A 13,565-nucleotide genomic window follows, 5' to 3' on the forward strand; every position below is an offset into this window, starting at 1 on the left:
AGTTAGGAAGGAAAAGGAAATGATTTTGAGAGCACACTATTCTATGAATAATTAATACTTTGTTTTTGTATACAGTTGGAGTTCAGCGACGATATCGTGAAGATCATTCAAGCAGCCATTAATTCAGATGGAGGGCAGCCGGAGATTAAAAAAGCCAACAGCATGGTCAAGTCCTTCTTTATTCGGGTGAATGACATTAATAGTTCATGTCTTTGATACTTGATCTGTGAGTTGTTACCCCAGGAACAGAACAGCCTTGTTCTTGTCTGTGTTTTGCTTTGCCATGTGTATAAATTATCTTGGTTTAATTAGTTCCTCTGATTTTTTGGGAGGAGATTGGTGAGGTCCCAGAGAGGATGGACTTTCTCTTGGTGTGGCCTGAAATCATCCTTATATTGACAAAGAAGCTGGTGTGAAGTTGTTAGTTTTTATGTGCTTTCAAATGAATGGTCACATGCTTACATTTTGTTTATTTCTCTGTTAGCAAATGGAACGTGTTTTTCCATGGTTCAGTGTCAAAAAGTCCAGGTTTTGGGAGCCAAATAAAGTATCAAGCAAGTGAGTAAATTCAGTTATTACTTTTTTTCTCCTCATCAGAAATCTGAGTTTTCTTATCTTTTTAGATTGAGGTTTTATTTTACACTCAGTTTTATTATTGAAGATTAATGAGTTAAATTCCTTTTTATTGCTGGTTTAGAGACAACATTTACTGTTTGTTGTAATCTGTTGCCTTTTTCTTTATGTATTTGTTATGTTTTAGGGAACTTGTGGCATATGTACAGCACATGTACTATATATATATCCTAGTAATTGGGCTAATTATAACTACGTTCTATTTCATTTACTTCAAATGATGCTCTCAACAGTTTCTGATTCTCCATATTTAACCTTAAACTTATTTATTCCAGTAAATCCTTTTGATTTTCAGGGTTATCATTTGTTTCTAGAAGTTTAACCAAGAGTCATAATACATCAGGATTTTGTTTTTAAAAATAATAAAGTCCTGTGTAGGCGGTTTTCAAATTCTGTGATTGTTCTTATATACTGCACAGGCTCAAGCCCTGATGATATCAAGAAGTTGACTGTTTTGTTCAGTTTTGGGTATCTTGTAGGAGTTCAATAAATACTTGTTGAATCGATTGTTTCCAGCAGTGGGATGTTACCAAACGCAGTGCTTCCACCTTCACTTGACCATAATTATGCTCAGTGGCAGGAGCGAGAGGAAAACAGCCACACTGAGCAACCTCCTTTAATGAAGAAAATCATTCCAGCTCCCAAACCTAAAGGGCCTGGAGAACCAGACTCACCAACTCCTCTACATCCTCCTACACCACCAATTTTGAGTAAGACACCAAATGAAGATTTGCTGTCCATTTCTAAGTGCAAATGATTGACTTTGTGAATCTAAATTTAATGTAATTCCATACTGGAAAACTTTCAGGTGCTCCTTAAATGTAATAAAATCATTTTTGTTTCACTTAGAATGTTACCAAAGAATTGATACAAGTAATGTAACAGAAAGCAGATAGTAAGATAGCATTACTTTGAAAGTGTTTCATAGGCTATAGACTATTTAAGCTATATTGTTTTCTTTTTTTTTTTGCTTAATCAGACATGGTGTTAACAGTTTTAACTGGATGTCTTTTGGGTTCCAAGGTACTGATAGGAGCCGAGAAGATAGTCCGGAACTGAACCCACCCCCGGGCATAGAAGATAACAGACAGTGTGCACTGTGTTTGACCTATGGTGACGACAGTGCTAACGTAAGTACCCTGGTGCACTGAGTTATGCTTAATAGACTAGCCTATGGTGAACTTTTTGTGTCTAAACTTGGTGACCAGTTTAGACTTTTTATTTAATGAATAAAATGAATATTTGTCACTTAGTTTGTGGTACTTGGGATTTTTTTCTATAACTGATTTAGTTGATTTAAAAGATGACTTACCTTATATTAATATGCTGATTTCTCATAAACTTCTATAGGCAGTTTCTCAAAAAAGACTTTCATGAGAGTCAATAAAATAGAAGTTGCACATTAAATAGCTGTCTCTAATGTAGTTAGCAGTGTGGTTAAGATTCCTAGTTCTGACAGATTGCCTGGATTCACTTCTGTGCTTGGCTGCCTACTTGTTGACCTTGGCAAGGAGCTTAACCTCTGACCCTCAGTTTCATTTTTTAAATAAGGATAATAATTCTTACCTCAGAATGGTTATGAGGATTAAAGGAAATAATGTATGTAAAGCCTTTTGTAGGGCCTGCCTGGCACATAGTAAGCTTATAAATTTTTTTTAAAACATTTTTAATGCAAGCTGAGAGAACTGGCTTTGAAAAATGGTTTTAAAGAAGTCAGTGGGCACTTCTATAGAAACTTAACACATTGCTTATTTTTTAATTCTTTATAAAATATTTCCAGTCTGTGGAAAAGGTAAAGAGTTGAAAAGTGAAAAGAAAGAAACTTCGAATTGTGATTTTTGTTTGCATCCCTGAGTTAAAGATTTTGGATTGATTTACTGAAGTTATCCTGACTCAGGTAAAGCCAATGCCAAGGAAAACCCTATTTGATGTTACATTCTTTAGAGAAAAAAGGAAATCTCTTTGTTTCACAGGATGCTGGCCGTTTGCTTTACATTGGCCAAAATGAATGGACACATGTAAATTGTGCTTTGTGGTCAGCAGAAGTGTTTGAAGATGATGATGGATCACTAAAGAATGTGCATATGGCTGTGATCAGGGGCAAGCAGCTGGTAAGAACTTGTGGGTGAATGTCACGGAAAAGACTCCCTCTCAGTTTCCAGATGTTCTTTCTGAGGCTCAGTGCTGCCTCGCTGATGTTTCTCTTGGTGCCTTCAGAATGGTTTAGCCAGCAGCAGATATTGGTGTGCATTGTAGGCAGATTGCTATTCTGACCCTTGGAGGATGGGTGCAAAAGAAATAGGAAATAGTCTTATCTGGTTAGAGAGATAATTCAGATGCTCAGGAAAGGTATTCATTTAAGTGGTTTAGACAAGATGACCTCAAAGGTTCCAGTTGAATCAGCACTCTGAGGCTCCTTAGGATAAACCCACAAAGTACATACACAAAGAGGGGCTGTAGAAAATGATTAGTAGCAGCTGAGAGTAATCAGAAAAGGCCATGAAGGAGTAGAATTTTTAAAGCTGTGTTTTGAAGGAGGAGAGAAAATGAAGGATTATCAGAAAGCAACAAAAATAGCACATGCATAAGAAATGTAAGTGAACTGTGTGGAGGGCACAAAGAAAAAGTCTTCCCTGGAGAGGAGCCCAGATTTTGACTGTGACAGAATGAGGTGATAACATACAGCCTGGTTGAAGAAAATCTTTGCATCATATAAATTCATCAGTTAAGCCTACTAATTAAGAACCACTATGTTTCTGACTAGTATAATTGTTCTAGAACTGAGTTCTTTTGGATATAATAGCTTTCTTCCAAGATGATGTTTTTAACAATGATGTTCAAAGTTTCATTTTCTCTGAATCAATTGTGCATCTTAGAAAAACCTGTTTTGATCCAGGTTCTTAAGCAAATCATCATTTAAATTTAATCATTCTAAAATAATAATAATAATAAATTTAATCATTCTAGGCCCTATGGGCTGTGGGAAAGAAAGGATTTGTAGAGGAGGCTTTATGGCTCATATCACTTCTCTGTAATTCAGCAGATTATAATAACAAAATGAACTGTGGGAAACCCAGAATGGGGTGACACTGTAGAGAAGTTGGAGAATGGCTAAAACATCTGAAAGTCTGACTCAGACTCTGTTCTTTCTGGATTGTTAGAGATGTGAATTCTGCCAAAAGCCAGGAGCCACTGTGGGTTGCTGCCTCACATCCTGCACCAGCAACTATCACTTCATGTGTTCCCGAGCCAAGAACTGTGTGTTTCTGGATGATAAAAAAGTGTATTGCCAACGACATCGGGATTTGATCAAAGGCGAGGTGAGCTTTAGTTGCTTTTTGAATTCTCTGGGAAAAGAGGCTGAAGATATTAATAGCAAGGTGGTGAGCTTTATTACACCTTCCTACGAGGTGCTCCTAGAATCACCTCCTCTTGGGAGAGTTATCACAGGCACTCTAGTGAAACAGAAGAGTGATTTAGAGATATGCCTTGTCTTTCCTGCTGAGTCAATATCATGAGAATAGTGTATAAAGGAGAGCCTAACAGCTACCCTGGCCTTTCATTTAAGGTGGTTCCTGAGAATGGATTTGAAGTTTTTAGAAGAGTGTTTGTGGACTTTGAAGGAATCAGCTTGAGAAGGAAGTTTCTCAATGGATTAGAACCAGAAAATATCCACATGATGATTGGTAGGACATGGGCCTTGGTTGTTGGGGAGGCTGGCTGTATCACTGAGGTACTTAAGTCTTCAGTTACAAAGTGGGCCTTCTCATAGTCACCTCTAATCACTTCTTCTTTCCTTACTCAGGCTCCATGACAATTGACTGCTTAGGGATTCTGAATGATCTCTCTGACTGTGAGGATAAGCTCTTTCCTATTGGATATCAGTAAGTAACTGTGGAGAGAAGACAGCAGCCCTGCCACGTGAACACCCTGAGGCAGAGGTCATTTGATGTAGAGCCATACTTGTTAGCAACTTTTAAGTAATTGCTTTTTTATTTTTTTTTTTTTGCCACATCTTGTAGATTGGGACTCGGGTATCGTTTTATGTCAGCTAGATCCAATTGTAGAAGGAAAGAATTGTTGACATAATTTCAGAATCATTTCCAAATAAAACCTAAGTAGAAAACACCAGGTCAGTCTCTTTTAAGAATCCACTAAATTCCATTCACCTCAGTTCATAAGTCCAGTTTGTTGTCAGGCATCAAACACCTTACGCCTCTGTCCTCCTTTTACATTTTACATTTTATTGGTCCTTCTGAAAATATAAACCCCCACAATAACAATCAGATTCTCCAGTAAGAATTTATAATCTCCCACAAGCAGCAAATTGTTTAAACTTCTAGCAAACTGACAATATAAATTTAAAATTCCTTTTCTCTTCCCCTTTGGAGTCTCATTTGTTCTATATATACACCAGTTTATTCTGCATTTCAGTTCTGTCAACGGTCTCTGCTCCACATCTAGCTGGCAGCCCTTTGTGTAAAGCACTAGGGTCCACCATTAGCTAGCTGATTTAAAGCAGTTACATTTCTCTTGTCTCATGGGACTTTTCTTGCAAAGGAAACATGCCAGGTGTGATCTTTCCTCACTTTGTATACATTGTGGGCCAGTTTTCCCTTCTTAAAAAGGCCCATAACTATGTCTTGTAATAGTTAGTGGTTTTTTTCCTTCGCATTTTAGGATATTTTACTAATTTTTCCCCTGCTTACAACACAGTAAAAAAAGATTTGATGCTGTTTGCAGGAAAAAATCAAGAACTTCAAAAAACTCAGAAAACCCTAACTAGGGGACTCTCTAATAAGAATCCATGAAAGAAAGCTAAATTCTGTAAATCAAGGAGGCCAGGGAACCTTGGCTGAGAAGAGGTTTTGACAGACTCAGTATCTTCTTCTGTCCTCTCACTGACGGTGATCGTCACCATCTGCGTGCAGGTGTTCCCGGGTGTACTGGAGTACCACAGATGCCCGCAAACGCTGTGTGTACACGTGCAAGATCGTCGAATGCCGTCCTCCCGTGGTAGAGCCAGATATCAATAGCACTGTTGAACATGATGAAAACAGGACCATCGCTCACAGTCCACCGTCTTTTGCAGGTTACTCTTTAAAAAATGTTTTATTGGAATATAATTGCTTTATAATATTGTATTAGTTTCTGCCATACATGGAAGTGAAATCAGTTATAGGTATACATATATCCCCCCTCTTTTTTTAGATTTCCTTCCCATTTAGATCCCCACAGAGCATTAAGTAGAGTTCCTGTGTTATGCCGTAGGTTTTTATTAGTTATCTTTTTTATATATAGTAGTGTATATATGTCAATCCCAATCTCCCAGTTCATCCCACACCCTTGCCTTTTGGTTTGTTCTCTACCTCTGTGTCTCTGTTTCTGCTTTGCAAATAAATTTATTTGTACCATTTTTCTAGATTCCACATATAAGTGATACAATATTTGTTTTTCTCTTTCTGACTTACTTCACTTTGTATGACAGTCTCTAGGTCTATCCGCATTTCTATAAATGGTACTGTTTCGTTGCTTTTGAATGGCTGAGTAATGTTCCATTGTATGTATGTACTATATCTTCTTTATCCATTCCTCTGTTGATGGATACGTAAGTGGCTTCCATATCCTGCCTATTGTAAATAGTGCTGTAATGAACACTGGTGAATGAATCATTTTGAATTATGGTTTTCACCAGGTATATGCCCAGGAGTGGGATTTATGATAGTTCTATTTTTTGTTTTTTTTGAGGAACCTCCATACTCTTCTCCACAGTGGCTGTACCAATTTATAATCCCACCAACAGTGTAGGAGTGTTCCCTTTTCTCCATATCTTCTCCAGCATTTATTATTTGTAGATTTTTTGATGATGTCTATTATGACCAGTGTGAGGTGATATCTCATTGTAGTTTTGATTTGTATTTCTCTGATAGTGATGTTGAGCATCTTTTCATGTGTGAGTTTGCCGTCTGTGTGTCTTCTTTGGGGAAATGCCTGTTTAGGTCTTCTGCCCATTTTTTCATTGTTTGTTTGTTTTGATACGGAGCAGCATGAACTGTTTATATATTTTGGAGATTAATACCTTATCAGTGGCTTCATTTGGAAATGTTTTCTCCCATTCTGAGGATTATCTTTTCATTTTATTTGCAAAAAAGTTGGGAGTTGAATTTGATTTGAGGGAATACTGTGATTGAAGGGTAGGGAAAAGGCATTGCTTTGTGAGGTGGCATTTGTTTCTGTTTTGGTATTTATCTGATAGCTGGCTTTTTCTTGGTTCATTTGTTTAATTTTTTTTTTTAATTAAACTTTTTTAGTCAGAGTTTTTATTTCTCGCCACAGAAATTTCACCTAAGGAAAGTCAAAACACAGCAGAAATTGTAAGTCCTCCATCACCAGATCGACCTCCTCATTCCCAAACCTCTGGTTCCTGTTTCTATCATGTCATCTCAAAGGTTCCTAGGATTCGAACACCCAGCTATTCTCCAACACAGAGATCTCCTGGCTGTCGACCACTGCCTTCTGCAGGTAAAGGACTTCACTGACCTACTCGACCCAACAAGGTCAGCTCAAGATTAGTTTGTAATTCTTTCAGGCAACTTTATCTTAATGACGTTTGCCAATTGAAAATGTTGATTTTCTGTTACCTGTTAACATACATAGCCAAGTCATTGAAACCAGAGACTACAACACATTTATCCTATCTGTAATAGATTTTGTTGCTTTTTCTCTTTCATTTAGGAAGCCCTACCCCAACCACTCATGAAATAGTCACAGTGGGTGACCCTTTACTCTCCTCTGGACTTCGAAGCATTGGCTCCAGGCGTCACAGTACTTCTTCGTTGTCACCCCAGCGGTCTAAACTCCGGATAATGTCTCCAATGAGAACTGGGAGCACTTACTCCAGGAATAGTGTTTCCTCTGTCTCCACCACAGGGACCACTGCAGATCTTGAGTCAAGTGCCAAAGCGGTTGATCATGTCTTAGGGCCACTGAATTCTAATACTAATTTAGGGCAGAACACTCCCACCTCTTCAAATTTGCAAAGGACAGCGGTTACTGTGGGCACTAAAACCAGTCACTTGGATGGCTCTTCCTCTTTAGAAATGAAGCATTCCAGTGCTTCAGACTTGACATCCAAGAGCTCCTCTTTGAAGGGAGAGAAGACCAAGATGCTGAGTTCCAAGAACTCAGAGGGATCGGCCCATAATGTTGGTTACCCTGGCATTCCGAAACTGGCCCCACAGGTTCATAATGCAGCAGCTGGAGAATTAACTGTTAATAAAATGGGCACTTTTACTGACCTTTCTTCAGTGCCATTTTCTTCTAAAGAGGGTCTCCCCTTCCCACCACTCCATCTGAGAGGGCAGAGAAACGAGCGAGACCAGCAGACAAATGGCAGCCAGTCGGCAAACCCCAGTCCTGATGAAGATGCCGAAGTCAAAAGCCTGAAACTGTCTGGAGTGAGCAGCAGGTCATCCATTGTCAATGAACACGTGGGAGCCAGCTCCAGAGATAGGAGACAGAAAGGGAAAAAATCTTGTAAAGAAACTTTCAAAGAAAAGCATTCCAGTAAACCTTTCTTGGAACCTGGTCAGGTGGCAACTGGTGAGGAAGGAAACTTAAAGCCAGAGTTTGTTGATGAAGTGTTGACTCCTGATTTCATGGGGCAACGACCATGTAATAATGTTTCTTCTGAGAAGATTGGGGACAAAGCCCATCCTATTCCAGGAGTCCCCAAAGCTCCATCCATGCAAGTGGAAGGGTCTGCAAAGGAGTTACAGACACCCCGGAAACGCACAGTTAAAGTAACACTGACACCTCTAAAAATGGAGAGTGAGGGTCAGTCCAAGAACACCCTGAAAGAAAGTAGTCCTGTTTCCCCTTTGCAGATAGAGTCTGTGTCTCCGGCAGAACCAGTTTCTGCCTCAGAAAGTCCAGGAGATGGTCCTGTGGCCCAACCAAGCCCCAATAATACCTCATCCCAGGATTCTCAAAGTAACAACTATCAGAATATTCCAGTACAGGACAGAAACCTGATGCTTCCAGATGGCCCCAAACCTCAGGAAGATGGCTCTTTCAAGAGGAGATACCCCCGCCGCAGTGCCCGGGCACGCTCTAACATGTTCTTTGGGCTCACCCCACTCTATGGAGTGAGGTCCTACGGCGAAGAAGACATTCCATTTTACAGCAGCTCAACTGGGAAGAAGCGAGGCAAGAGGTCCGCTGAAGGACAGGTGGACGGGGCGGACGACCTGAGCACTTCAGACGAGGACGATTTATACTATTACAACTTCTCTAGGACAGTGATTTCTTCAGGTGGAGAGGAACGGCTGACACCCCATAATTTATTTCGGGAGGAAGAACAGTGTGATCTTCCGAAAATCTCACAGTTGGATGGCGTCGATGATGGGACAGAGAGCGATACCAGTGTCACAGCCACAACTCGGAAGAGCAGCCAGATTCCAAAAAGAAACAGTAAAGAAAACGGAACAGAGAACTTGAAGATGGATCGGCCTGAAGATGCTGGGGAAAAGGAACATGTCATTAAGAGTTCAGTTGGCCACAAGAACGAGCCAAAGATGGATAACTGCCACTCTGTAAGCAGAGTGAAAGCCCAGGGACAGGATTCCTTGGAGGCTCAGCTCAGCTCATTGGAGTCAAGCCGCAGGGTCCACACAAGCACCCCTTCAGACAAAAACTTACTGGACACCTATAACACCGAGCTCCTGAAGTCAGATTCGGATAACAACAACAGTGACGACTGTGGGAACATCCTGCCCTCAGACATTATGGACTTTGTCCTGAAGAATACTCCGTCCATGCAGGCTTTGGGTGAGAGCCCAGAGTCCTCTTCGTCAGAACTCCTCAACCTTGGTGAAGGCTTGGGTCTTGACAGCAATCGTGAAAAAGACATGGGTCTTTTTGAAGTGTTTTCCCAGCAGTTGCCGACGACGGAGCCTGTGGACAGTAGTGTCTCTTCCTCCATCTCAGCGGAAGAGCAGTTTGAGTTGCCCTTAGAGCTGCCATCAGATCTCTCCGTCCTGACAACCCGGAGTCCCACAGTCCCTAGCCAGAACTCCAGTAGGCTAGCCGTGATCTCAGACTCGGGAGAGAAGAGAGTAACCATCACAGAAAAAGCCTCCTCTGAAGGTGACTCCTCCCTGCTGAGTCCAGGGGTAGACCCCAGTCCCGAAGGCCACATGACTCCCGATCACTTTATCCAAGGTCACATGGATGCAGACCACATCTCCAGCCCTCCCTGTGGTTCCGTGGAGCAAGGTCATGGCAACAATCAGGACTTAACTAGAAACAGCAGCACCCCTGGGCTTCAGGTACCTGTTTCCCCTACCGTTCCTATCCAGAATCAGAAATACGCACCCAACTCCACCGATAGCCCTGGCCCGTCTCAGATTTCCAATGCTGCTGTCCAGACCACTCCACCCCACCTGAAACCAGCCACTGAGAAACTCATTGTTGTTAACCAGAACATGCAGCCACTCTACGTCCTCCAAACCCTTCCGAATGGAGTGACCCAGAAAATCCAGCTGACCTCGTCTGTAAGTTCAGCCCCCAGTGTGATGGAGACAAACACGTCCGTGTTGGGGCCCATGGGAAGTGGCCTCACCCTCACCACAGGACTCAACCCGAACCTGCCAGCCTCTCAGTCTTTGTTCCCTCCTGCTGCCAAAGGCTTGCTCCCCATGCCTCATCACCAGCACTTACATTCCTTCCCCGCCGCTACTCAGAGTAGCTTCCCCCCCAACATCAGCAGTCCTCCTTCGGGCCTACTCATCGGGGTCCAGCCTTCTCCGGACCCCCAGCTTTTGGTTTCAGAAGCCAACCAGAGGACAGACCTCAGTACCACGGTAGCCACTCCATCCTCTGGACTCAAGAAAAGACCCATATCTCGCCTGCAGACCCGAAAGAATAAGAAACTTGCCCCCTCTAGTGCCCCTTCCAACATTGCCCCTTCAGACGTGGTTTCCAACATGACACTGATTAACTTCACTCCCTCCCAACTTCCGAATCATCCCAATCTCTTAGACTTGGGGTCACTGAATACTTCATCTCACCGAACTGTCCCCAACATCATAAAAAGGTCTAAATCTGGCATCATGTATTTTGAACAGGCACCCCTGCTACCGCAGAGTGTGGGGGGGACCACTGCCCCAGCGGCAGGCACTGCTACCATAAGCCAGGATACCAGCCACCTCACGACAGGGCCCGTGTCTGGCCTGGCCTCTGGTTCCTCTGTCCTGAACGTTGTATCCATGCAAACTACCACCGCCCCCACAAGTAGCGCATCTGTTCCAGGACACGTGGCATTAACCAACCCCAGGTTGCTGGGTACCCCAGATATCGGCTCCATAAGCAATCTTCTAATCAAAGCCAGCCAGCAGAGCCTGGGGATTCAAGACCAGCCTGTGGCTTTACCGCCAAGTTCAGGAATGTTTCCACCACTGGGGACGTCACAGACTCCCTCCACGGGCGCGCTGACCGCCACACCCAGCATCTGTGTGCTCCCATCTACCCAGACCCCGGGCGTCACAGCGGCTTCGCCTTCTGGGGAAGCAGAAGAACACTATCAGCTCCACCATGTGAACCAGCTCCTCGCCAGCAAAACCGGGGTTCTCTCTTCCCAACGGGATCTTGATTCTGCTCCAGGGTCCCAGGGATCCAGCTTTACCCAGACGGTAGATGCTCCTAATCCCATGGGCCTGGAGCAGAACAAGACTTTACCCTCAGCTATGCAAGCCAGCTCCGCCTCTCCAGGGGGTTCACCATCCTCCGGACAGCGGTCAGCGAGTCCCTCAGTGCAGGGGCCCACAAAACCCAAACCAAAAATCAAACGGATTCCGCTGCCTTTGGACAAAGGGAGTGGCAAGAAGCACAAAGTTTCCCAGTTGCGGACCAGTTCTTCTGAAGCACACATTCCAGACCAAGAAGCCAACACGACACCCCAGACCTCAGTCACAGGGTGAGAGATGCGGACCTCGGCTCCTCGGGGTCTGAGGGATTTCATGCTCTGGCTTAGAGGCTGTTGAAATGGTCTTCTGGGAGGGACACGCCTTTGCCCAAGTTGCATTACTCAGGTTTTCTGGGCTTTGATTTTTTTTTTTTTCCTTCTCTCACAGTGGTAGTTTATAGAGTAATATTAAGTTCCATTCATGGCAGTTTGTCCTGTGAACAGAACCACATCTTTAATCACTCTGTGCTCTGGTTTAGAACAGTGCTACTGTTTGCTCATGTTTCTTTTTGCTGAGGCTCAGTTAGGAGACTAAGGAATGATTGATTATTCCTGTCTGGAGGGCAAAACCACCTGTTGGAGATCCTCCTGGTGTCCTTTTCTGAAACATTATCATTAAAATATATGTAAAGTACACAAGTGAATTTTTACCTAGGTACGCACCCACAAGGCTGCCATTTGGATCATAATATAAAATATTTCTGGTGTCCTCTCTTAAGTCAGTACCTCCTCGAGGCAGTCACTGGCTAGGTTAGACATACTGACCTGTATCACCACAGGTTAGTTTTCCCAGCCCATACATTTTATGTGATCCTGTTAGAGTCATTTCTTTAGACTGACCTCCACGTTGGGCACATATTCACTGTTGTTTTTCCTGAAAAGATCCAAACGATTCTGTTCCAGGACTCCAGGAACAGAGGCTGAGCAGCAGGATACAGCTGGTGTGGAACAGTCACCACAGAAAGAGTGTGGGCAGCCTGCAGCGTGAGTACAAGACTTGGTTACCTAAGATGAAACCCTCAGCTCTGTCCACCTCATTTTAGAAAATAGTCCTTCCTGATTTGTATTGATTTTTTAAAAAAATGGAATTAATACATGCTTGCAAAAAACCATAGAATTACTTAAATAGTAGATAAAGATTCCACATTCATCCTGCTTGCCCCCTTCCCAGTTTATTGCCTAGAGGTAATCATTGCTTATAATTTGTTTTCATTTCATGCCAACATTTCTGTGCATATTGATTTACAGGATGTACACATGAATATGTATATACCTTTTTTTACATAAAATGAATAATGCTGTACATACCATTCTGTACTTGTTTTCTTCGCCTATTATATTGTATTGTGTACATATTTCTATGCCACTTCATTTTTTAATGACTGCCTCCAGGTCCATTGTGTAGACTCTACAGTAATTTAACTAGTCTCCTGTTGATCTGCATCTGGATTGTTTGCATGATTTATTTAATTTTAAAAAGTGAAAACTGGTGTGGATTACTGGCTCTCGCAGCCTGCTTTTGTTTTTAATTAAACCAGCTAGCTCACTTAAGCAACTCCAGAACTGCTTCTAACAAGTGTCTTTTTTTTTTTTCTGACACTTAAGGGTATAAGAAGAATTTCAAGAACACAATCTACAATTCCAAAAGCAGAAACTTAATGTCAGTGTTTGGGGAAGAATCTCTCAAAAGATAGTTGATGTTGTGTATCATACAGTAGTGTGGTGGTGTGTCCCTTGGGCAGGTTGTACACAAAGCATCCATGGTTCATGTCTGGTGTAACTGACAGCCACATGGCAGGTTGTGGACAGTTTTTATCTTTGAATTGAAGAACTTGCTGGTATTGCATCTCCTGTTTGGTTTTGTTTTCATGTAGGCAAGTGGCTGCTCTTCCTGAGATTCAGACAACACAGAATCCAGCACATGAACAAGAAAATTCAGGTATGTGGGTGGGTAACATGTTAGAATCAGAATTTCAAAGCCAGAAGCACTGTAAAAATCACCTTGGGACTTCACTGGTGGTTAAGACTCCATGCTCTCAATGCAGGGGGCCCGGGTTCAATCGCTGGTCAAGAGAACTAGATACCACATGACGCTGCTAAGACCTCACAGGCCACAACTAAAGATCCTGCATGTCACAGCCAAGACCCTGCACAGCCAAATAAATAACTAAATGTTAAAAAAAAAATT

At 42.4% G+C, this 13,565-nt stretch overlaps 1 protein-coding gene across 4 annotated transcripts in view; it reads left to right on the forward strand.

Moving 5' to 3' along the window:
* Window positions 1-13,565, forward strand: part of KMT2A (lysine methyltransferase 2A) — an 80,317-nt gene that overhangs the window by 51,565 nt on the left and 15,187 nt on the right. For all 4 annotated transcript variants that reach the window (XM_061145291.1, XM_061145301.1, XM_061145310.1 and 1 more), the window contains 13 exons: window positions 76-186; window positions 485-558; window positions 1,150-1,343; window positions 1,657-1,763; window positions 2,607-2,744; window positions 3,795-3,953; window positions 4,202-4,319; window positions 4,439-4,517; window positions 5,565-5,725; window positions 6,970-7,155; window positions 7,369-11,608; window positions 12,281-12,361; window positions 13,252-13,316. In XM_061145291.1, coding sequence (XP_061001274.1) covers window positions 76-186; window positions 485-558; window positions 1,150-1,343; window positions 1,657-1,763; window positions 2,607-2,744; window positions 3,795-3,953; window positions 4,202-4,319; window positions 4,439-4,517; window positions 5,565-5,725; window positions 6,970-7,155; window positions 7,369-11,608; window positions 12,281-12,361; window positions 13,252-13,316 — 5,713 coding nt within the window. The remainder of the gene's footprint in view (window positions 1-75; window positions 187-484; window positions 559-1,149; window positions 1,344-1,656; window positions 1,764-2,606; window positions 2,745-3,794; window positions 3,954-4,201; window positions 4,320-4,438; window positions 4,518-5,564; window positions 5,726-6,969; window positions 7,156-7,368; window positions 11,609-12,280; window positions 12,362-13,251; window positions 13,317-13,565) is intronic.

The sequence above is a fragment of the Dama dama genome, chromosome 1, assembly GCF_033118175.1.
Source record: "Dama dama isolate Ldn47 chromosome 1, ASM3311817v1, whole genome shotgun sequence".
Lineage (NCBI taxonomy): Eukaryota > Metazoa > Chordata > Mammalia > Artiodactyla > Cervidae > Dama > Dama dama.